Here is a 25,726-nt window from a genome sequence, read left to right as displayed (position 1 = left end):
ATGCCGATGATCCGTCACTTTTAAAAATCGAAGCCAACGGCCATTGTAAAATCAATAACCCGTTTTATTTTTTTCGTTTTGCAGCTCAACTCGGATGGCTACGGATCTCACACGTCGCCAGCTCACGTGAGACAACCTCTGGTGCCTCAGAACTCGAATAACCAAGCGATGTGCCTCACGCCGACCCACTGCTGCCCGGCGAACAACAACGTGCCGAAAAACGCAAAGTAAGTGCCATTTCGTGTACTCTACAGTAATAAAAATTTTCTCGACCCAAATTGATAATAAAACACGCAACTCTCTTCGATCAATCCCATTTTCAAATATAGAGATAAAACAAACAAGCTTTCCTTCTCGGAAGCATTAGAAACCCCGGATTTTCCGCTCAACCTCTCGATACACGTGCGATAAACCGTGCCCGGGGCTCTTGTACTAAAATCTCAGTAGCAAAACCCTCGTCCCGTTAGTCGCTAGCGAACAATTAAATCGAGGGCCATCTTTACCAAACTGTTGACGACAACCACCAGTTGGTCAGCAGCACCTCCGGAGGTCGACGAACCGGCCGATGTACAATCGAGACTCGCTGAGCCGTGACTTTGCACGTGTAGCCAAGTGTAAGCCTTCGCAACGTCTCGAGGAAGTTTTAGACCATAAATATTATAGCTTTGGGTGTCATACGATGCGCCAATTTACTTGTTTACGCATGAGTTGGCGGTAATTAGGCTCCGTCGCTCTGCCGTCAATGGCAATGGCTTTTGCAGAGGAGCTCATTAAACGGGACCGAGAGGGCTCGGCGTCGATTGACACACAGGCGTTCATAGTTTTAATGGCTCGTCATTTTAGGGAGTAATCACGGCGTGAATAATTTCACGAGAGGTGCACGCTCGCGTAGTTTATCAAACTGTCCTTGGTTCGATAGCATCTCCCGTATGAGTAATTGAGACGGGCTTGTTGATATAGATAATCACGTGGAGCTGTGAACTTATCACACGATCCTTATCAGGATTAAATCGTATCGTTTGATGTAAATAATAGATATTCCTACCACAAAATTATGGTAACTCGTCGTGTTTTAAATGAAAAAAAAAAAAATCATCCAACCCCAACGAAAAAAGTCATCCAACGTAAATCAAGGATTAAAAAAAAAAAAAAATCCCTGAAGTAAAATGGCAATTAAAAAGGGTAGTCCACGAGGGGTGGCAAAGCGAGGGAGCTCCCCTGCCGGCAGCATCACCGTCGCCCCTTTCCAAATTCAAGATTTTAGTTCGTAGGACGCGGAAGCGGCGGCAGCACTGAGAACAGTAGTAGCAGTAGCGCCGAACCGCACCGCGAAATCAATACTCTGCTCTCCCTCCGTACCGCGGACTGTGTGCTACTCGCGTGTATACGCTGCGGCTGCGTCTGGTTTGGCTGTTTCCCGATGCGTGTACAGTTTTGCAATTACATCTTGCGGCGCATGAAAAAATAACTCTCAGCTTCCAAACTAATTTTTTATTTGGGAGAACTTTGACACTTGTGCACGGGATGTGGGGTAACTGCGTAGCTGCGATAGAAAAGCGTATAATTGATTTTGGGATATGTGAAATAAAGGCCTGAGTGCGTTAATTTCTGCGTATACATATATTACCCGTTGCCAAGCAAAAAAATTTGAGTATGTCATTGGAAATGGCAAGTCGTCCTGCTAAGTAAGTGGGTTCAGAGTTCGAGGAGTGAATTTTTCTCAAATTAAAGCTCCGTTCAAACAGGTAGCTCGAGAATACTCGATGGAATTAGCTTGCTCGAACAAAGAATTTTATTCCCCAGAGGGTTCGATTCGAGTCCGTGCTCGAATATCGATGAAACGTCTAGATACGTGCAACAGTGCACGCATGTCAGCCAGTGCAGTAGATAGCAGCCAACTTTAGTCGGACTGTCTTTTTTTTTTTTTTTTTTTTTTTTAATTACATTCTGTAGCTTATCACAAGATAATAAATATTTTAATATGTATACATCAATATTTTTCTATATTCAATATAATTTCTCGGTTTCTCCAAACAACCAAACAACTAATTCTATACATTAGGGACTTTCATTTGTACAGGATAATTGAGCTCACAGAAAATAATTTTATGGGGGCGTGAAATTTTACTGTTCCCATCGTAAGATGGTCAAGGATACAGTTTACATATTATCCGTCGTTCTTCAGCTGTATGAGTACGCCATACGCGTCAAGAAGAAGCTGGTAACAAAAGAAGAAGACATTTATAATTTTTCTCAATTCTCTTTTTCCCCAGATATCGAAATGTCCACATTATGATGGCCCTACATAATACATATGTATACATGTACACAAAACTATCGATACAATTCAAACAAGAAGAAGAAAAACAAACTCTTGCAACCCTGCTACCATGGCCTGCAGAGTCAATATTCCGATAAAGCTCGAAGAATACGAGTGCACCCACACGAAAGCCGATAGCCCGTCTCGAAAAGCCTCAATCTTCCGACAACAATGTTGGCTAGCTCGCCCCAACAATCTCGCCAGAGGACACCTTGTTACTTTGAAACCAGCATCGATTTGACACCCGTAGTCAAGGTACCTCTTCCTTCTAAAAAAAAAACAAGCCATACGATACCTCCTCTCAAGAGAGCCGCTCGAATCGCAGACTATAGTGGACACCAGTCAAAGTGTCAAAATAATATTAAAGTAAACACCAATGTCCCTCGAGCTCGCGAGGTATAGGTATATATAGGCTGCGCGTGCACGTAGCCACCGGAAGCTATGGTGCGCGCGCGTGAATTATATCAGCCGGCCAGGCAGCTTCTCCTCTGCTCTCGCGGGAGGTCAGTAACCTGGGTGGTAGCGCGCGCGCCGCGTTATCGAGCGGGTCAGTGGGTCGCCGTGTTCTCCCGTCCCTCCTCACCGCTCGTTTCTCCGACCCAGTGGTATCATCGTCATCATCAGGCAGTCGAATCCAGCCGACGGGTGTTTCAAAGACATGGGCTGGGTTTCAGACACCCCTCCATCATCGGACTCTTGGTGGATGGCCCGTTTGGGGACCAAAGACTACAGAGACTTTGTTAACTCACGCACCCCATTCCTCTTCTCCGTTTCTCCGAGGAGAGACTTTTGTACTTCTCACTCTCCGTCTTGGTGGGGATTTTTTCTCTTTTGTGCCAACAAAGAAAAAGGAAATTTCTAATAGAAGCAAAATCGAGTCTCGGGGGGTTTTTTTGGAAGCTGCTATTATATTTAATGGAAGATGCGCATCGATAAAAAGTCTGCTCGAACAACTCTGTCTCTGTTTTGCTGGGTAATAAAAATCCATGAGAATTTAGTTTACATTCCACGTAGTTTTTTTTTTTTTTTTTTTTACACATGTCTCGCTGGACGTATAAAATTTTATGTTACTTTATTTCGGGAGTTGGGGCTTTCGTGGGCAGAAATAGCCGAGTTTCGCTGCTCTGAACTGAATAAAAATCCAACCCACTTTTCACCCGAATTCAATGCAAGACGTTTCTAGCTCTAGCTAAGCTGTACCTGCGGGGGCATCGCGAGGGCCCTCGAGAATTTCTTTACAGGGCTCGAGTTTACGTAGCTAACAACATTCACAAATAAACCAAACCACGGCTGAGACGATTTTTTTTTTTTTTTTTTATTCCGAGTGAAAAGGCTGTAAAAAGCAGGGAATAAAATAAAACTGATCGTAAGCGTGGTTATTTGAAAACAGAAAGAATGGAAGAACTCTTACCCCTGACTGTCTGACTAGACACGTCTGTTTCTACTAGGAGCTGCCAAGGTAGCTTTTTGAATAGTGTACGAACGCGATACTGTCAAAAATAAAACCAAGAAAATTTGACAATCGATGACGAAGCTATTAGAAAACAACAGTACACTCATTCTATACACATGGGCTATATAACAATGGTAACAGAAATGGAAACAATCGAGAGAGCGAATGAGAAAGAAAAAAAAAAAATCCTCCACGGTTGAGCGGATGCATTTGATACTCCAATCCTGGAAAAAAGAGAAAAACGAGGCAGGAGGCAAAGTTTGCGAGAGGAAAACAAGTAGGTATATTGTGAACCGCAGCCATCGGAAATACACCAATCTTCCTTCCCGTTAATTAACTTCGCCGTCAAGAACACACCACCACTACCGAACAAGGAGATGAATTTTGTTTAAAAATCACGAAACCGATCGAACCGAGAAAATGTCATTGCAAATAATAGTTCCAGGAACAATGTAATAAAAAAAACTAGTAACCGACAGATGTTAAGAGAATTGCTTACACAAACAAAATTATGGAGAGCACAGATGGACTTGTAACCAAATCTGGCGTCAGAGAAAATCAGAAGCGACATGAAACAGAGCGCGTTCATACATAAGTCAGTAGTACATGCCGTGGCTGGTAAGACACGCAATCTCGTCCCAACGACCCGAGTGTCTATGGAATAATTTACAGCCCATGCACGTATATACGCCCACCATTTGGGCAACCCCCTTACCCCCTGAATTTTCTAAACTGTATTTTTTAAAAAAAGCTCATTTTTCGTCGGGAAAAAAAACAACCCCTGAACAGGTGAAACATACATGGCATCGAGCATCAGTGTCATTTACAATCCAAAAGAACGATGTCACCCGTCGATGCACGCATAACAGGCCAAACCCACCCCACGACGCGCACTATTCATCCTCGGCCCCACGCAGCTGCGCGTATAAGCCACATACACGCATACCCTCATCCCCCTATACGCGCCAACGAAAAGAAAAGAAAGCAAAAAAAAAGTCCAAGCCATGCGCACGCGATCCGGATCCAGCATCCGTGCGCGCAGCAGCATCCGGGAGGAGGAGCATAAAGAGAAAGAGAGAGACAGAGGCGCCTACCGCAACAACGAAGCTCCGAGGGAGCGAGATACCCGTGGCAGCCACCCACCCGCGAGTGCGCTTGTGCGAGGAGGGAGGCTCCACTGCCCGGGGAAGAGAAGAAGAGGAGCCGACCGACCTCCCGGACCAGGGCCAGCCGAGTCAGTCTCCGGGATGCTGTCGACGACGCTGCTGTCGCTGCGGGCCCGCTCGCCCAGACAGCTCGCCCCCGCACTCTAAAGCCCCCGGGGCCAAACCGTCTACCAGTAATACCACATACGTAATATATAACAAGTGCCCGCGCGAGACGAAAGTCCGTAGGCGGCAAGTGCGACTCTGCTGCAACTGTGTCGCGATCTTATCCTAAATCTCTGTTTTTTTTTTTTTTTTTTTTAATTACCGCGAAATCAATGTCCCTGTCTCGTAAACAAGTATCGCCCACCGAGATTCGCGAGTAAGAGGAGAAGCTTCCGCCAGCCGCGCACAGCCCCCTTTCTTTGTCGCCCTCCTCACGTATACTTTTCCTCCTTTATTCTCGTGTCCCCCGTACACGCACCCTCGTTTCGCTTACCTCGGCAGTTCTTCTTCTTCTTCTGTGAGAAGAGACAACTTCCCCCTACCCCCTGAGGTGATAGACAGACGATGGGGCCTTTTCCCCCCCTCCTGGTAATGCGCCCTCGTCCTCCCTGTGCGTATACTCCCTCCTCCGTGTGTGGACCCGCTCGATCTCGCTGCTACTACTAGGGCGCAGTCAGTCTCGGCCGTCCTTCGAGTGCTGCTGGCACTCTCGCAAAGGGCGGGCTTTCTTCTGTTTCGGCTTCTTTTTTTTTTTTTTTTTTCGTCTCCAAGGCAAGTTCAAGGATAGATGGCTCGGTGACAAAGGAGCCTCTATCTTCTTTGCAAAGGGTCCCTTTGTTTCGTCATTGTCTCGGAGAACCAAGCGAATTGAAATATTTGTACAAGTATATACCAGAGAGTGTATTATATACTGCAATTTGTTTTATTTTGGTTAACCTTTCGAGGGAACGCCTCTTTCGGGCTTTGTTCTCGGTGTCGGTGTGTACAGTGCGACGGTGGTGTACAAACATAGTGGCCAAGTTGGAGCGGATTTGGCAAAAACTTATTACCTCGGAATTGTTTGGTGCCGCGTTCTCGCTTCGGTCGATACCACAAAGAGCGCGCCCACGGTGTCGTCTGCTACGGGAGGAACCACCACCCAAAACCTCTCCCTTCCGACTATAGCCGAGAAATGGTCCGTACACAGCGCGCGTGAATGGGCAGATCCGATTGATTCGTCGGCTCTCGTACATCAAGAGGACCGAGGGTGGGAGGGAAGGATGGATCCCCCGCCCTGATTTTTATATACGCGCACCTACGGAGGCGCTGCGCTATACTTCCACATCGGCCATTACCATTTTTCATCCTAAATTTCACCCCCTCGGTTTTTGTTTAATTTAAATTTCATTTACTCGCACACAGTTACTACACGCGCGTTACCTGTATATACTTTTTCAACCGCCTACCGATGATCGTTTTCTTTGTTACATTATCCCACCCTCTCGAATAACATCTACTTGCAAGATTTTAAATTTAATTATCACGCATTTACTGACGGTCATAACAAATAAAATTGTCGATAGGGTCATAAGTTGGCGGGAAAATCCATATTTTCTGTCTTTCGGCTCGTGTCTAATCACTTTCGGGGCGATCTGTGAAAGCCTTGCTCTCGACAAAAGCTCCACTCCCGCGCACATACATTCATCCACACACCGAGTCAGGCAGGTCGAGTGCAACCCAAGCGTGCATGTATATGTATACACACAAGTGCTGAAATGCACCCGACGTGCATAGATATACACCTACGCGTATGTAGACGGTACAGTCGGAGAGTACACACGGAGGGTTGCGCGCGCGCTAACGGCTGACTCTTCGTTGCGCTGGAGCAGGGGGTGGGCACGGAGGCTGAACAGAGCCAGCGGGAGCTGGGCGCGTACCACCGAAAGAACCAGCCGAGCGCTTTTCCCACGTCGGCCCTTGCTCACCCCCTCCTCCTCTCATCGATTCGAATGTCTTTCATCCCCCCAACTCTCTCGGCGAGGAGTGGATTTTCCTCCACCTCCTCTTGCACCTACGACTACTTTTCGAGTTATATACACGGGAGACCAGCCCCTATATTTTAAGCTGGCTTGTTTGGGTTTGGATATTTAAGGAGGCGGGTTCCACGGACTCCCACGATTGATCGGCCACCCTCGAGGCTATATTTTTTTGTTTTCTTCCCATTGTTCCGTGGTTCTTTTTTTTTTCCTCCCTACCTCTGTTGCCAAGCCGTCAAAGTACGAGTACTTTTTTTTTTTCCCCTCATCGTTGCCTACGCGTACAAAAGCTGTCGCAGTAGTCGAGGCAATTTTGGTCAGACGGAAAAAAGCTCTCGGTCGACCTATTCCCAGAAAACTCCGAGTTAAGGCCATCAACTTTTCGAGCTCTCGGCAAACCCTCCGGAAGAAGCCTCGTCAAAAATTCACCTGATGCTGTCCTCGATTCCACCCACCCCCCTCCTCTCGTCAGTAGAGTTTTTCTCTCTGTTTGCCTCTGCCTTCGTCCCGAACTTTCCTAAAGCTGTCCAAGTGTAGGTGTACATAAGCGACAACACGGTGTCCTGCGTAAAGAAGGAGGAGGAGGAGGAGGAGTCCAACCGATGAGCAAAGAGAAAAGGACCGAGTCCGCCAAAATGGCGGAGGCGCAGGCGCCCGCCCAAACCCACCTCCTCTCCCGTGCTTCACTCGAAAGCTCTCTTGCTCTCTGTTTGCCCGCACACGTATAGTAACGCTGGGCCCATCTCGCTCTCGACCCAATTCCTCTCCTCCCCCTCGTCGATCCCTATATACGCACCGGTACACGGGTACTCTGCCATCGTCGAATCGCTTCTCCTGCCTCTCGTCGACGCTTCGCGGGGCAATTTACCAGCGAAGAAGCCACCAAAGGTCCTTCCTTCTTTGCTCGTAAATTGATCTGAATAACCATCTATCCCCCCCCTCCGCAGCATATCGTATCCAGCTGTAAATTGAACCGATCCGAGCGTCGAGCTTGCAAGCTCCCAAGGGGCCTAAAATAAGGAGCAGAGAGAGAGAGAGATAGATCGAGTATATAGCGAGTGAGTCGCCCGAGAGCGCCTCGCTCGCGACCGGCAACCCGAGCCACCACGGGGAAGAAGAAGAAGGAGCAGGAGAAGGAGATGCAGGCCACAGGCGGGGGTGGCGACTGCAAGGTGGCCACCGTCGAGGTCGAGGCCTCCGGGGCCGGGGACAACACGGCCACGCTGCCCGTTACGCGGCCCCTCAATCCTCAGGCCGGCTCGGCCGAGCCACCCAACGCACAGGACAACGCGGAGAAGAACAACGCCGCCAACAAGGAGATGGAACTCAAGAACGTGCGCTCCACTCCGGCCAAAAAGTAAGATCAGGACGGGTGGGGTTTTTTTTTATCAGGGGTCTTTTTTTTTTTTTTTTCTGTCAGTGACGTCGTATGGACGGAGGATGACTTTTGCCAAAAATATCAACTGTGTGTCCCAAACACAGTTTATCGAAAGCAGTGACATTAATTTTACATTGTTAAATTAAGTCCAAGGGATGTTTTTGTGTGATTCGATGAGAATGAGAAATTGTTCGAGCGACGACAGATTTGGCATGGCGGAGTTTTTCACTCTGGCCTGCCATGCGAGATCTTTCGGGTGAAAAAACAAGCGTTTGCATCTCGAGGGATGGATTGTTTCCGGAACGCGTCTCCGCTCGAAACGCCAGTCCCCCGGTAAGGAGGTCACTCGTATCCCCCACCTCTGGAAAGCTTAAAAGCCAAGGTACCATAAAAAAAAAAAAAAAACGATTTTCGAGCAACAAAAATCCAGAGCGCGAAATCGCGAAGCAAAGAGCAAAAGGGGGGGGGAGGGTGAGGGAGCTCGTTAAAAAAGGGAGAGTCGTGGAAGGAAAAGCTACACGACCCTTTTATAGATACGTGCATTAGCGAGGCGCGCTTCGTTAACCTCGTCATCGCTGCAGTATATATCTTTTTTTTTTTTTTTTTTTTTTTCTACCGCACGCGCACATAAAGCTCTTTCTCGAATTACGAGCACCACTAGCACATACACGTACAGGTACGCCCTCGACTCGTTAGTCGGAAAATATTATATGCACCACCGGCGGCTACTCGGTGTTTCGCAATCGTTGCCGGTGCATTAATACCACGCACACACGAGCTACATGCGATATTTTGCGGGTACCGAGATCGAGTGTGACCAACAAACGATTTCGATAAACTATTGGGCAATTCCACTCGTTGGTATATTATTTCATTGGTCGCTGCATCCATGAGCGCGTTTGGTTGCGTTGTTTGTCACACCCATCGCATAACCAGATAAAAAACACAATACCAAACTGCAGGTGCAAGGCTGTTGATCTACACCGTAGAGAGTATGATGTATGGAGTTGTAATTGTTGACTGTCGGAGCTGATTAGCTTCCCTCCGATACTCATTATCTGAAAAAAAAAAAAAAAAAATTTAGTTCTGCAACAACAGCGCCTTGCCAATCATCGTCACGGAAAACCATAGCCAATCGCGTAACAAACGCGATATTAATTTTCCGCCTCGATATAATACGTACCTACACCGCTACACCCAATTAGAGCGCCATACCTATATGTGTGTAGAGACAGCGGGTCGCCAAGGACACAGCCTCCCTATTGTACCCGTCACTTGTTTCGTACACACACAACCGTTGCACGCGCGCACACGTGCTAATGAGCACAATGCGAAACAAGAGCAAATCAAAGTAGTGGCTATAGGCGCGACAATAGAGGTACGTATACTTGTATATAAGGTGTAGGTATGTGCGGCGTGGAAATAAAATTTCTCCGCGAGTGTATACACTTGAAAACTCGAGCTCGGGGACGCGCCACGGGGAGGGCCTATCCCGTCAGATGGAAAGGTAATACATGGGCATGGAGGTCGTCGGGCGAGAGAGAGAGAGAGATGAAATAGCGCAATCGAGGCCGGCACTCGCTCTGCTTCAATTGAGATGGTCGTGGCGCGTAGGACGTTCCAAGAGGACTCGAGAAGAGAGAAATTTCTCGCGATTCCGGTCTGCCTATCGAGCACTTTGTCAAACTTATTGGTTTATTTGACGCGAAAATTCATCCCTTGACGTTAAAGTTAATCGACCCTTTTTCTCCCGATTTTACGATGCCCTACACAGCCGATCTCCACTTCTAAATCATCGCTCATTGAAACAGTAAAAACTCGTCATACTCTGAACGTCAAAATTATGGTCTCTTGATACTTCCACCCCCGCGTAAACATAGGTATATGTTTCGCGAGTGCATTTGCTGGAGCGATGCGCGCAGAGTGTAGCAGCGCGTATTGATCGCGGGCGTGCGTTTCCCGTTCGCATATGCATCCGTACATGGGTGTACGCATAAATATATATACGTGCACTCAACTGCACCGCCATTGGGATCTCTCTCTCCGATGCGTATGTGTATGATATGTGTGCCTCTCGAGTTACGTGTACCTATATACAGTAAACACAAGTGTGCACAAGTAGTATAGTATCTCATTCCTGTACGTATGTACATAAAATATATATATTCACCCAGCATGGCAGCTATAGTGGTGTCTCTTGGTGAACGGATATGCCACCTGCCACTGCACTCCGGGGCCAAATGATCTCTCTCTTTCTATCTCTCCCACTCGAGAGACCGGCACAACATGGAGTTCGGACGCGTGCCACCAAAGCTGCAGTTCCTACGGTGTGCTCGCCTCGCGATTTTCGTATTTCCCGCGCGCTCTGACGCGTCTAGTGGACTTTAAAGATATATTTATCAAAGGTTTTGTAATTTTGTGCCTTTAGGGTGGTACGTGCCACGTGGGAGTGATGTTGCGAGAGGAGGGTGCTTTTAAATGTATAGTGTATACGTGAAAACGCGACGGAATATCATACGGAACAAGTTAACTCATAATTTGTTGACCGAAGTGTGTTATTTAAATCTATTACCCATGATCAGCTAAAATCTCCTAGTTTCACTTTAATCTGCACTATACGAAAAAATCGGTAAATAGCGCAAAACGTATCTGTCGCGGTGAACTTTCTGCACCCTTCTTGCATTCGTTTTTTTTTTATTTTGCCATAATTTTAAATCGTTCGCCATGTATCGGTTATATCATCGATTTGTCAAATATTTATAAAAATTGCTGCGTGGTACATGCAAAACGAGTGGAAGTTCAAACAACTCACTTTGATTTACAATGCAGTAGTATGAACACTTTTGGGGTAACGACTAGTCATCGTGAATACAGTGTACATTGCATTGTGATGTGTGGGTTGTGAGCCGATTCTCTCCCAAACATCTTAAAATAGAGATCCACGATTAGGCTTTCTACGTTTAATTAAATATTCCCTCTCGACGACACGAAAAATTAATTTTTCTCAAAAAAGCTATAGTACCTACTTACTTTTAACCTCGTAAATATTCATGGCGGTAACAATTTTAAGAATAAAGTTACAACCCCTTATAAAACCTAACGAGATTGGCAACCCTTTGTTTTTTCATTTCACTTTTCAGGAAAACCAAATAACCATTTCTGGAAAAAACAGCTGCACGCGACAGGCGTGAGACCAACAATCCCCTAATTGAATCGACAAATAAGGGAGTCTCGCTCAATTATCGACGGACAAACGAGTACTCCGACACGTATGATTTTCAAACAGATAAACACGCGAGCGTGTACCCACTTTTGTACGTTAATTTAAAAAAAGAAACTCGGTAGTTTTGTCTCTTCCTACCTGGAATCACGGAAGTACTATATTAAATAATTACCACCACAAACACTAACAATTTCCCTAAAGTAGGCGTATAAATTTTATCATTCGATCTCGTTCGATCGGTGGCCCTCACTTTATATCCTAAATCCAAAATGGCGTTATATTTTATAGGCGTATGCATATCACACTCAGGTGCCCAGGAGTCGATCGGTCGCGCGTGCAGTTGAAACAAAAATTTGTTATTACAAATTACATAATTGGCGTTGGATTGGCCGAGTGAAACCGAGACTCGACTTTTTTTCGTTATACCAAGTCGCACTTTACAAGCTCCGCACATATAATACGGTAGACCGAGGTGTGTAATCGATCCGCTTCGACGATACGGACACCAAAGCTTGCGCAACGCCACACGTGGAGCGAGAAATCCATCTTGTACCACAGATCTCCAAAAAACGGGATTTTTCGCTTCCGTTCCCCGCAAATGTATATAGTCCGGAGGAGCCGTATACGAGACACGTTGGAAGAGAAAGAGGCACTTTGAGAGATATCGACCATCGGCAGAGAGGCACTCACGAGCGCACGAGACCTGCAGTGTTATACTTGTCACGCTCGCGAGAAAAACGCGCGACTCGGTGCATGTACTGCAGGTGGTTACGGTGAAAAAAAAAAGCGCTTTATAGGCACCTACGTGTACCAGCAAAGGGGGGGACGCTCTCCATTATGCATTTATGCGCCATTCGAAAGTTCCTGACCCCGTCGCAACTACCGTCGTCGTGACGGCGAATATCACGGGGATGCGCTAATTGGGTGCTATTAAGCGGAGCTTAACTCGCTCGGCTCTCATCTCTTTTCCGGCTCTCGGATCTTTTTTTTTATTGTTTTTCCTTCGCGAGGACCCCCGAAGATTTTGGAGCTTTTAGGATTAGGTCGGGAAGTCTCCTTCCCCCCCCGCCCCGCTCAACCTCGTAACGGAGAAACAATTTTAACGAGGAGCATTTAAGAGAGGGCCCCTTTCTTTGAGTTAATTATTTTCACTTGTTTTAGCCAGCGAAAGTAGAGCAGCAGCTCCTCCCTCCTTCGCTCACTTTTTCAATTTCAGGATGGAAATATAGGTGCTTTTTTTCCCTCTCGTTGTATTTATTCGAGAAGTACAATACCTTTTTTTTTTATTGTAAGCGGTAAACCCGATGTCCTGTTGCACGGAGCCGTAAAAAGTGTGTCAGCGCGCTTTTGCGAGCGAGTTTCCGACAGGAGCAAACGTTGATTGTTCCAACGTGTATTGAAAAAAAAAAAAAAAGCTCCTTCTGTAATAACGTCTCAGCTGTATCATTTAAGAGTCTTGCCATGGAATATAACTTGCCTTCCCTTATTCGGGGATCAGCCACGCCCATTCACAACTCGACGGGATATTCTTAAGCTCATCGGGAGTGCGATTACTCTCATCTCGATTTTTCAAGCACACCAAAAAAAAAAGGAAAAATCGTGATGAGAGTAATCGTTTACGGCACGTGTCCTCCAAACAAACGATGAGCTCGCGCAGCTTGGTCCTGTTTATTATTATCCAGCGAGCCCTCCTCTCGGACCCGCACGGAGGAACCTAGACCATATACAGTGAAACGAGCGCCGCGAGAGAAGGAAGGCTGTGTTCAGTCCCAATCACAACAGCCGGCGTTACTATATATACATGAGCACGCGCAAGGCGGGAGACAAAAATAGCCCCGAAAAAAAAAAGAAAAAACCGAGGAGTTGCTCCCTCGCACGCGCGAAAGCCCCAGTGTAGCTGTTCAGTGCTCGGCTCGAGGATGATCGCGCGACACCGGGCTCGCCCCGATGCGTGAGCGTCGCCGTGACTCGCCACGGGGTCGACGCAAGTGCCGTGGCGTGGAAATGGCGAGTAGCGTCGAGGCCGAGGTCATAGCGCCCTTTGTCGAGAACGAGGGCAGGAGCAGAGCTGGTAATCACCGGGTTACGGGCAGCACCGCGTTGACTCTCCTCGGCAGACAGGGCAGTCGGGCGAGGGGCGTGCAGAGCAGACGGTAAGCTGTATACAGGGGGCTTGAGGTGCGACAGCTCCGCTTGATTAGAGAAGGGTAATTGGGTAATCGAGCTTTTAAAGCTCACTCGACAGATGTGCAAGCCAACAATGTAACTCCCTTAAACAAATGTGTATTGTGGGGGCACTGGTGTCAGGTGTCCCTCGTTAAATAATTTAATCGAGAAAGCACACCAAATGGGTCGAGCTTGAAACAAATAAAAAATCTCCTTTTTTTTTTTATTTCCAGAACGTCCCTGTTCATAATAATGAGCTTCATATACGCGAAGCTCCTGGTGGTGGTGTGCGTGGCGTACGTGATAAGCGAGGCGGTAACGTACAGGCTGCCCCTGTACTACTACGAGGGTTTCTTCACCTACCTGTACGGAGTGAGCATACTCTTCCTCCTCTACGTCTTCTGTTTCCTGCTGCAGGAGAGCGCGTGTTGCTCGCGGGGCGCGGACGTGCCACCGCCCCAGCCGAAACCCCCCAAGCAACCCAAGGAACCTAAGGACAAGAGCAAGAAGAAGGACAAAAAGGACAAGAAGGACAAGAAGGAGGAGAAGAGCAAGAAGGAGTTTCAGGTATGCGCTCGTGCTGCTTTTTTTTTCCCTCGTTCGAGGTTTTTCAGGGTAGGCTCCGTTTGTCGCGTCTGTGGACTTCAGAGGGGGGTTTTATAATTAAAACTCATTGTATGGAGGCATGAGTGTATTGTACATTTTTTTTTTTTTTTTTTTTTTTTTTTTGTAAAAAAAGAAACAAAAAAAAGGATTTTGATACGAGTACCGCGGTAAGAGTGCGGAGCTCATAAATCACGTACAAAGTATCCGTCGAACCATAAATCGCGTCGCGGCTTCTCAAAAAGAGTTTACTCAACTCGCGGTTTCCGGGAAAACAAATCGCGAGAATAACGGAAGTGTAAATAAAAGCCCGCGCGTAGCCTTAATGACGCAATGGAAACCCATGGGGGGTGGCGGGGGAAGGGACGTAATGGGCGGTCTCTATGTGTTCCATGTGCGGGAGGAAGCGAGGAAAGGATTCCTTAAATAGAACCATAGGGACGTTTTTTTTTTTTTTTTCTTTGTCCGCCTGTACTTTGGCGCACTTACTAAACCTCAAAGCTCGGAGCTATTACACTCTCTTGGGCGACGTTGTTTTGCGCCAAGGTTTTTTTTTCTTAACTCATTGTTACCATTTACTTACATCGATTAGTACCTGTAAGGACGACAAAAAAAACTTGGATGAAATATTAAGGATTAAATTTCTACTAAGAAAAAAAAAACAAATTTGTTAATACCTCATATTTTTCTGCTTTTTCGTGCAACAAGTACAGCTGCTTTGATCGAAAAAAAAGAAAAAAGCTTTTACACCGGTAATAAAACGAAAATAGATCCACAACAGCGCAGAAACTCGCGTTTACCGAAGCGCCTATTATAATTCCCAAAACATCCTCCGAGTCCCGCGCTAGACTCGCAAGTATAAGAGTTAAACAGACGGCACCCACTCGTTTAAAGTATTCACACCCACACTTGCTGCTTACAAAAACTACTTGTTTAAATAAACCCTTTGCTGGTGTATGCACCATCATCATAATCATCATTCTCACAAGTTCACCCACTATAATCGTACCCACGCAGGAACGTTTATTCCAGGATGCCACGGACGTGGAGGCCGGAGTGGCCACCCGTGCCCTCAGGAGGCGCAAGACCTCCCTGAACGACTCGAGCCACGGAAGCTTCTTCCTGCGAATCGGCGCCATCGGTATGAACTTTATTATTTTTTTTTTTCTCTCTATGGTACAGCCTCTCTCTTCCTGACAAACGATACAGATTTGACGGTTTTGTGTTCTCTTTGTTCCCAAGGCTTTGGTCTCGGCACGATGGTGTACAACGGACTGGAATTCGGGGTCTTCTTTGAAGTCCCACCCACGTCGCCCTGCTATCAGATACTCCAAGGCGTCAACCCCGTTCTCCAGATGATCTTTACTTTTATGCAAATGTACTTTATCTTCATGAATTCTAGGGTAAGTGCACTCGGCCTCAAAGTGCTTTCCAAGCTTTTTTTTTCCCCTCCGACCCTCCCCAACAAACTTTTCGTGGCTCAACCTTAAAAGAAGAGTTTTCGTACACTACAGGTATATACAGTTTATTCCGTCGGCTTCAATCTCATCTTCCTCTACGAAACCCATTCCCATTTAAACAATTCCTTTTCATCAAAGAGCCCTCGTGTCGAGGTATACGTTTTTTTGTACACGTATTTTGTTTCGTCCCACAGCTGAACATCCACCGATTCAAAGTCGTCGCCCGATTCGGCCTCATGCACGTGGTGGCCACGAACCTCTGCGTCTGGATCCGTACCCTCGTACTGGAGAGCATAAAAGAGATAACCGAGTACCACCGAAACCAGGGTCGCACCGAAGCCGGCATACTAGGTAAGCCAATCCAGGCTTTCGAGCGTTCTTTCATCCCATCTCTCCCTCATCTCCCGCATGCACGGCAAATCTATAGTAGGGCGGCTGCGAGTCGGTACGTGTGTGCGCGTGTGGGCAAAGGTATACCCTCTTACCGTGGGCGATGAATTTCTTCGCGATCGATGAATCCAAGCTGGCGCTAAGTAAAGGCGCTGCTCCAATATTTGAAGATGTTTCCCGATCGGACGTCGAGGGCGAGATTGTTACACATACGTTATATATTATGATCCTCGAGCACACACGTACTCAATATTTGCTTCCCGGGACTTCCTCACCCTATCTTTTTTTTCATCCCACATATTATGTTTTACGGTGAGCGTTTTGCTTTGAATTTCGTTTGATTTGCTCTCACATTTTTCTCGTACAACGAATTATGAACAGCCTAATTATGTACCTGAAAGAACAGAAGGAAATAAGAAGATTATTCTTTAGTTTGTGTGCGTTTATTTTGCCTCGATATTGTTAAAATGTCGTTTGTTTGATATTTCAAGATCAATAAGTCCATTATAATTTTGATGAAAATCATACATAAAATGACATACCTATAGCTGTGATGATGAGAATGAGTTTAAAAAGACAAACGGCACCTTTAATGACGCTTTCAGCAAGCATAAAGGGCCATACGCTGCAAAACGCTGGGGTCATACTGGGCGAGCGTCCCCGCGACATGGCGAACCTGCGCCTCTACCCGGGCGGTAGTCCCACACCCTACCCGAACAAGTTCGCCCGGACGGTGGCGACGACCGCCTCCTCGTTCAACCGCATGATGCGCACGACGGTGCGCCCGGTGGCCCGTGCCGTGACCCTGGGCACAAAGACGACGACCTCGACCTCGACGATCACGCCGTCCTCGTTGTTGTACCCACGTAGTAGTAGCAGTAGTAGTGGCGGCGGTAACCCGCTCTACTCGTCTACGTCGTTCCCGAGCACCGAGTGGACGACCCCGTCCTCGAGCGAGGCCTACTCCTCGACCCTACTCACCGAGGCCGCCACCTCCACCCTGGCGCCCGCCACGACCACCGCCGCCGCAACCACGACCTCCACCGCGGCGACTACCCTATCCGGCATCCTAACCTCTCTCCTGCCCAAGAGGGACCACTACTCGCTAACGACTTCGCCGCCCGACTCGGCTCTAGGCTCGACGACGACGGCCACCACCAGCAGCAGCAGCAGCAGCGCCGGGGCCCTCTTGCACTCCACCGCCACCTACGCAGCCGACATATTCAGCGACTTTGATCTCCAGTCGGACAGCGACAGCAGCAGCAGGAACAACATCCCGCGCTTCGTCGACTCGGTCCTCAACTCGACGGCGGCGAATCTCACGGGGAGCGCCACCGGCGCTTCGGTCATCGGTTCCCTGTGGAATCCGAGTTTCAACGTTTACGCCGAGGCGCTGACATTCACCGAGACCGGGCCCATCGGGCTCATGCCGGGCGGCAACAACACCTGCGGTCGGGTCAACATCATGGGCACCATTGTCAAGGACGCGGCGCCGTACCTGTTCCCCTTCATCATCGAGTACAGTTTGATCGGGGCTGCGGTCATCTACGTCATGTGGAAGCACATTGGCCGGCACCCGCGCTCGCCCCACCAGATCGAGGCCGACCTCGAGCGCAAACTCGAGGCCATGCTCTCCAGGCGCGCCGTGGCTCTTGCTCACGCAGGTAATTTTTTCTCTTTCTCGTCGTTGATACTCTTAAGTATGTACTTACGTTACTCATATAACAATTCTCCCCCTGTTAACAGTATTGTTTTTTTTGTTTTTTTTTTTATTTGGCTGTTTTTGTGACCATTTTGAGAAAAGTTGAGTTTTATTCACACGAGTTGTAGAGAGTTATCGTTTGGACCTTATTTTTTTTTGTTTTCGCCTCGTGTAGTTGATACAAATGTAAGGACGATAAGTATATAATGGATAAGTTAACAGACGGACTTTGTATTTTTTTGGACAATGTACATAATCCTTAGTTAGGAAATTGGTATTCCGAGATTTTTGGAGCTTACTGATCGAGTGTCCGTTTTTTTTTTTTGTTTTTTTTGTTTTTCTTTTCTATTCTTATTCCAGCAGATCAGTTTCTGCCATATCAGCTATACAATTGCAAATCATGCGCTTGAAGCTCATGTAGTATTTACTTGTATACGTATCTGTTTGTTCATTGTTTCATTTCACGTGAAGAAAAGCCATTTCTTTTATTTTGTTTTATTATTTCTAATTACATCATCAATCGATCGATCGATCGATCAATCGCAAAAAAAAATTATTAAAAAAATAAACAACAGTAGGAGAAAAAAAGAGAAAGGCGAAATTTGTTCATTTATTATTCTCACATACATCATCATCATCATCATCATCATCATCTCTACCTGTCATTCTTGTATCTTTTCCTTCTACTCATTGCTTTTTTAGATGAGTCGGCTGAAAATAACGCTGAAAATAGTGCTGAAAATAACGCTGAAAATAACGAATCAGGGAATGTCACTAAGCAAGAAGAGCTCGATGTAGGAAAAGAGACCGGTGTTACATACACTTTGAGCAAAGGTACGGCTATAAAGGCAAACACTTTATTAACCTTACCGTCCAGCGATCACATAGCTGCCAGCTTGCTTGCTTTTTGCTTTGCTTTTTTTCTTTTTTCATGCTTATACTTTATGCATACATATAGTATCATACATAATATGCTTCACACAAATGCTTGTGTCTCGGTAACTTGGAAATTTCTTGAATACCAATTTCCGCTAGGGCTGGATTGCATGCCCTCAGCAGAATCAGCTACGGTATACATATATATATATATATATAATAATTTATGTTGTAACTACGTCTCTGGCACCCCGCAAATACAATACCACTCTCTCGTATCGAAACTACCACCACTACACTATTGTATATTAAGGTAAAAAAAAAAAACTAGTTTAGTTCGTTCTCTTGCACTCTGAATCCAATTGTTTTAAAGCATAAAAGCATTGTCACTGATTTACCATAAGCCTTTGGTTTAAAAACAATTGGTGCAACAAATTTACACCAACGATTAGTATAGGTAGTTGTTCACCAACGTTTTGTCACTATTTAACCAACCGACGTGGTGGTGATAATAGATACAGAGAGACGGATCGAGTTGCCGAGGTGTCGGAAACGTAAAAGCCTCTCACCATGTATATAATGTACATAATATTCGCATCGATATTGTTATTATTATTATTATTACGACATATTGAAAGATAAATCTAGCGCACCTCGACACGTCAATTACCAATATTACGATCCGACGAGATAATAACGATTTTTCCCCCTGTACCCACGTCCCGCAGATAACGGCCGCATGGATTGCGTGGGCGCCAGCAAGGGTCTCTTCATCGGTCTCCTGCTCCTCGTCGCCTCGTTGATCTGCCTGATCCTGTTCTTCGTGCTGATCCACCACCCGGACTTTGGACTGCTCGCCATATACCTCGCCGACGTGTCGCACTGCGCCCTCATGGTCCTTTCGATATTCGCCATCATAGTCGGCTTCTGTCGCATCCAAAACCTCAAGTTCAAAGCCGAGGAGCAGAGCGACCTCAACGACATACTCCTGCGCGTCTCGGCCTTCGGGCTCTTCATCTACGCGGTCTTCAGCATCATAGCCGGCTCCCTAGCTGCCTTCACCCACGAGCCGAACCTCCTTGTCATGGTGACCAACGCCGTAGCCGTGGTCCAGGTCGTCCTCCAATTGCTCTTCATCTCGGACGTATCGCGCCGGCGTGTCCACCTGCCCGAGCACGATCGCAGCAAACCCGGCCGGCAGATAGTCACCTTCCTTCTCATCTGCAACGTCACCATGTGGGTCATCTACACCTTCGAGGCGCAAAAGGTCGCGGCGAATCCCGTGCAGATCGACTTCTACGGCTACCTGCCCTGGGCCCTCGTGCAAAGGTTCACGATACCCCTGTGCATCTTCCACAGGTTCCACAGCGCGGTCACGCTCGCCGAGATCTGGAAGACCAGCTACAAGGCCCGTCTCGAGTAAGCCCATCCCACCCCGACTGCCCTCGCGTTTGCGCTCGCTCGTTGACGCGCCGGCTCATCTCTCGCTGGAAGCAAAAAAACGACGGGTTATCATTACGATGTATTTTTTTTTGTGCAATTTTGCGACGACAACGAACGACGCTAACTCACCCTCGCGGACTGCACGATGCACGCCTCTTAGTTGTCGATGGGCTGATTACACCTGTACTCCTCTTTTGGGTTTACTTTTCGTTTGACTTCGTCGACGGATCATCTCCACAAAGTTGCGATCAAAACCATACATGGATTCGATATACACCCCGAAATCGGGAGCCAAAACCGCATCGTGATAATTATTAGGACGTATGTTTAGACGTTTAGTTTGGGCTTTTCGACGATTCCAACGTCGCGTTTTCTACTTTTATACCTTGGCCGGCCGTTCGCGCGTCCCGCAAAAAGTCTGAAACGAAAAAAAACAAAGGGGGCGAGCGCGCGAGCAGACGGGCTTTTTTAGTCTAGACCGACGAAACGATTATTCGAATCTTGACGGCGATTTCTTTTCGAAAGTTGTGCTGCAGTCGCGTGTAGGTGGGCCCGGGCGTTCGGGACGTTGTCGGAGATCATCATAGCAAAGAGGCTGAGAGGAAAAGACGAATTTTAACTGACGATTTTGTCGCCGATCGACTTGCGTTAAAGTTAAACGAGATTCGATGTTTACCGATTCACACGGGACGTGTGTTATGATTTTTTATTTTTTACCCCCCAGTCTGTGTTCAAATTCCGTTCGATCAGTGCAAAGATATCAATGAAACGCGATAAGAGTACAAAAATTATTCTTACCCCGATGAGCAGCTCATTTTTTGAATCAATGCAGTGGTCTGAACCTTAACTTTGAATAATTTGTGGGCAAAATTTCTTATCGACTTTACAAGCAACGAAGATGTCGGAGAAAACAGCATTACTAAATTGATGGCAAAAAAAAGAAAAGAAACCCAACTTGCTGAGAGTTAATGAGGCATAGGTAGGAGACATTCGAACTCGATGAACAAGTAAAAGTAACCAATGAATTAGCCAACTCGTAGATATTGTGCACGCAATTTTAGCGCGTCATGTGGAAGACACGCGATTTTAACCAAGTAAATTAAAAGCGTAGAGGCCGTAGTGGATAACAAAGATGTTTTAGAAGATAAACAAAAGAATTCATCCATTCATCGCGAAAAGATAATTATGTCGCTATTGATTAGTGGTCTAGGGTCCGAATTTTTTTTCGGCCGCTCATACATTCATGATGCATTAACAGAGTCGATACCGCAATGTGTGTATTATTATTATTATTAACGTCGCTATTATGCCGGTGATATTAAGAAAAAAAAAAAAAAAAGTAATAATAAACTTGCGATATAATTCAACGTGTTTTAGAAAAGAATGTAATAACAATAATAAAAACCATACCCCCCCTCCTCCGCCGCAAGAGTAGAAGCCGAGTTTCTCTAATTTTTCCCTTGGAAAGAGAAACAGGAGAAATATTGAGGATTAGTATAATAATAGCTATAATGAATATTAAATCTAAACTCTCTTTGATCATCCTCGTAAGCGCCATCCTACTTATATAGCTTTCCAAGTCTACGTACGTTTAAATTTAAATGAAAATGAAATGACAAGCAAACGATTAGGTACACATTAAAACGTATATAAAATAAACAACATAAGAGTAAATATGAATATAAAAATATATATTATAAATATAAACGTGACGAGATTGAAACGAATGAGTTTTGTCGGGCGTATAAGATTGATGAAAATCGCGAGGAAGTGTACGGAATGAAACAAGAAAACACCACGATGACGAAAAATAAGAAAAATAATCATACGAACATTATAGATATATAATATGACTTATACATACAAGATTCAAGTAACCGAAGCGACAATGCAATGGTAAGGATAAAAAAAAACAAAAATTACGATATACAAAGATATTATATATATATATAAATATAAATATAAATATTATGATTAATATAACGTGGAGGCGTAATTGTATCGACTTATTGTGTGCGCGTGAATGTAACAAAATATGCGTGCGTCCAAGTATATAAATATGATGTAAATATCAGTGAGTTGTACGAGTTAAATATACGAGTATACGTTTGCGTGACTTACGATGCATTTACTTTGTAATCAATATCGTTCGTTTTTCTATTAACTCCTTCTATCGTTGTAAAAGACTTAAGTTGTGTACTTTTCATCATCCAGTATATATTCAACAATCATTAAATATTATCGCCATCGATCATTACGATTTTCATTACAATTATGATAAATTTAACGATAAGAGGAGAAGCCCTTAGAGACATGGCTAAGCGTTGAAGCAAACGAATGGCCGAGTTGTGAAACAGACGAGGCAATAGTCGAGAGATTTGTTTAGCTTTTGGCGAATAATAAGTTTTATCGATATTTCGGTATAAATATTTCACGAGAGTGTAAGTAATTGTAAGTTTTGTGAAAATATGTAACACTGATTAAAAATCAATAAACAAATGATAAAAAAAAAAATAAGAAGCCAAATCACACAATTGTTCGTTATCAAGTAACTGAACATGGCACTGCCACACAGGACCAAAATAATAAGAAAAAAAAAAAAACAAAAAAACAATTTAAAAAATTGAAAAGATGATTAAAAACAAAGATCGACGAGTTGGTCCCAGGTACACGATAAATAAAAAATAAATTATCTCTGAAAACCATGAATCATTGTACTGGGTTGCAGGTGTAGTTCGATCTGAAACTGGTCAGACTTTTTTTGTATAATCCATTGGATCGCGGGATCGTTTTGACTCGGTTATAGAACGAAAGGACAGGGACAGCTGATAAGGGTTGACTTTAATCGCGGTTGGTTTGCGAAAGTATGTGTTTGAAGGATTGAAACGATTTTTTGAATATTTGCAATAGCAATGATTATTAAGCGAGGAAAATTTTTGAAATAAAATAGAGATAATAAATATCGATGTGAGATTGGATGAAGAGAGTACGAGAAATAATAATAGTAATAATACAATAGTAATAGCAGAGAGAAGGGAAACGAGAGTCGGGAAAGCTTGAGGAGGGACACGTGAAATTAAAGCATTCTTGTATAAGTACACCGATATCTTAATGAAAATAATAGTAGCTGTAAGCCTAAACGATTGTAAGGCCGTGGATTTGTGTGAAAATGGAAACAAAAAAGAAAATAAAAATTTTGAGGGTGTTATCGTATGACTCCGATGACCCTCGATCAAGTGATTGAAAGTGTAATCAAAAAAACAAGGGACAAGAAAATTCGATTCATTTTTTACGGTCAAAGACGCGAAGTAACTATATCTATTTTTTAAACATGTTTTTTCGAGGATAAAATTCCCTGTATAGTTTAGAGAAAAAAATAAAATAACAATACGGAAGTCACGAGGAGCTCGTGTATGTATTAATTTTACGAATTTTAGTGAGTAAATAAGATAACAAAATAAGTGAAAAAAAAAAAAAAAAAAAATTAAGTAAAGGGATGACCTTTCGTAATTTCAGTTGTTAGCGGAAAAAAAACAGAGACAACGCCACACACGTACTCTCGAAAATCGTAAACATCTTGAGCTCGGAGTTAACGTCATTTAGCGCTGCACTTCTTTATAAAAAAAATTACAATTGCACGACTGATGTGACTATAGTGGTGATTCAACATAAATTCCGAAACGTTAAAAAAAAAGACGTCGATAGGCAAATCCACGGTCTCGTTATTTAAACATTACGTAGAATGTTTTTGATGTCTTCGACTATAATTATTCAAGTTTGTACACACACGCACAAGTGACTCTTACACTACGACTATACAAGTGACACGATCGAACATTAAATGTAAAGGAAAAGAATAAAACAAAAAAACATTGCGGAATACCAAGTACGTGTTGTCGGTTAATCAAGTTATTAAACAGTCGAGTAGTGGTATGAGAAAAAAAACGAAAAAAAAAAAAAAAAAAAAAAAAAAAAATGAAAAATGTTTATGAAAAAAAAAAAAAAAAAAAAAAAAAAATCAATTGGAATCATCATATACAAAAATGCATAATGCCACACGAGCAATCAAAAACAAAACGTAAGCATGAATTAATGGAAAATATTTAAGAAAAAATAAAAAGAAAACCTCCCGCTGCATTATCATTGCACACTTAAATTCATTCATTCGCCAATTCATTGACTGTAATAAAAATTAAAAAAACAAAAAAAAAAAAAAAATAGTGACGTTATCACATTTCATTGTATCTGTTTGAAATGGCATGCGCAATGTCTCTCATCAGCGTAATTTGTAACGATAACAATGAAATTGGTTAATAAAAGTTATCTAGATGTAAAAAAAATGCATTTATTGTCTTCTTGATTTCTCCTTACCGATGTACAAACTGTTTCCTATTCAACATAATATTGTATTGTACACTTACCCAATTTTTTGAACAAAGAAATCGATGTAAAATTCCTTACACGTACTTCTACAAAATAATATACTACAAAAATATTTACATAACATATAAGTAATAATATATTTAGCCGTACTAAAAATATAGTACTTCCCTCCATAAGGATTCGTATACATGCATTACTTGTTAAAATTCGGCCCAAATTATTGTTTGAAATTATACCTGACTAACGGCAAATTGAAATCGTCAACTCACGTAGGTATGTATAACAAATTTCATCGATCGCGAAAATGTAATGTCGTAAGTCACCTCCACGTGTAAAGTCTCCGTGACTTTACCATGTTAAATATACTCCATAGTGAAAGGATGTGTGTCGCTTGGAGAAAAAAACGTGCGTATTTGGGAGTTTTAGACGCACGCGTTTCTAAACCAGTTGGCAAGGCCTTCTCTATCACAAAATCTACTTACTTGGTACGTCCTCTGAAAAAAATTACGTCCAACCTTAGAAGGCACGCCTTTCTTTTATTTCGACAGTGATGTTACTACTTAGTACACCAAATACTGAATTATATCAATAAATTTTTATTAAATGTTGTCTGTTATCTATTGTTTAGGTGAAAAATAATAGTAATAAAAATAATAGACAAGGATGTCAGGAAAAAAAATTCAGATTTATTTGAATGTCCCGCCAATGGCAGCTTGCGCGCGCAATTCCCGTTCCTCCCCCGGGGACCGCCCTCTCTTCGCTGACTCAAGAGAGAGAGCGAGAGAGACTTGTCCGCGAGAGCAGCTGACGCGGTTGAGCAACAGTTAATAGATTTCAGTTTGGGTGTTATTTGTAACAATATTATACCAAAGCTCAATTAATTTACGTGGTGCTCGTGTTATTAAATATACGCTGTGTCTATTCGCACCAAATCCACGTAATTACGTGGATATAAGGTTAGGAATTTTAAAGAAATTTAAGAATTTAAGAATTTAATTTTAAATTTAATTTTATTTAATTTTAAATTTTTTTGCTTAGACCATCTCGATCGCGCTTATACATGAATCGTGCAGGATTTCGCCGCTTGACGGGAGCGAACTATTAGGAGCTTGGCCACCTAGCGAGTAGAGCCTGAAGCGCGAGAGATGTGAGACGCCACAGAT

General features: G+C 44.4%; 1 protein-coding gene across 4 annotated transcripts; it reads left to right on the top strand.

Annotated features, from left to right (window-relative positions):
* The first annotated feature begins 5,614 nt into the window (after nucleotides 1-5,614).
* On the top strand, nucleotides 5,615-24,145 carry OtopLa (proton channel otopetrin-like a). Of its 4 annotated transcripts, none has more exons than XM_089588518.1 (8): nucleotides 5,615-5,695; nucleotides 7,887-8,296; nucleotides 13,940-14,273; nucleotides 15,327-15,450; nucleotides 15,552-15,712; nucleotides 15,964-16,120; nucleotides 16,765-17,823; nucleotides 19,466-24,145. In XM_089588518.1, the coding sequence occupies exons 2-8, from the start codon at nucleotides 8,079-8,081 to the stop codon at nucleotides 20,158-20,160; spliced, it is 2,748 nt and encodes a 915-aa protein (XP_089444644.1). In that variant the 5' UTR covers nucleotides 5,615-5,695; nucleotides 7,887-8,078; the 3' UTR covers nucleotides 20,161-24,145. The 4 variants fall into 4 exon arrangements, with proteins under 4 accessions (XP_089444644.1, XP_089444645.1, XP_089444643.1 ...); XM_089588519.1 differs by lacking the exon at nucleotides 5,615-5,695 and adding an exon at nucleotides 5,714-5,808; XM_089588517.1 differs by lacking the exon at nucleotides 5,615-5,695 and having other exon boundaries at nucleotides 7,633-8,296.
* Nucleotides 24,146-25,726: the final 1,581 nt, after the last annotated feature.

This window comes from Copidosoma floridanum, unplaced genomic scaffold (assembly GCF_036245765.1).
Source record: "Copidosoma floridanum isolate Cflo_tuat_1 unplaced genomic scaffold, Cflo_Japanese_pri ptg000007l, whole genome shotgun sequence".
Classification (NCBI taxonomy): domain Eukaryota; kingdom Metazoa; phylum Arthropoda; class Insecta; order Hymenoptera; family Encyrtidae; genus Copidosoma; species Copidosoma floridanum.
Note: the sequence above shows the minus strand (reverse complement) of the source record. Positions and strands in the feature narration are given on the sequence as shown.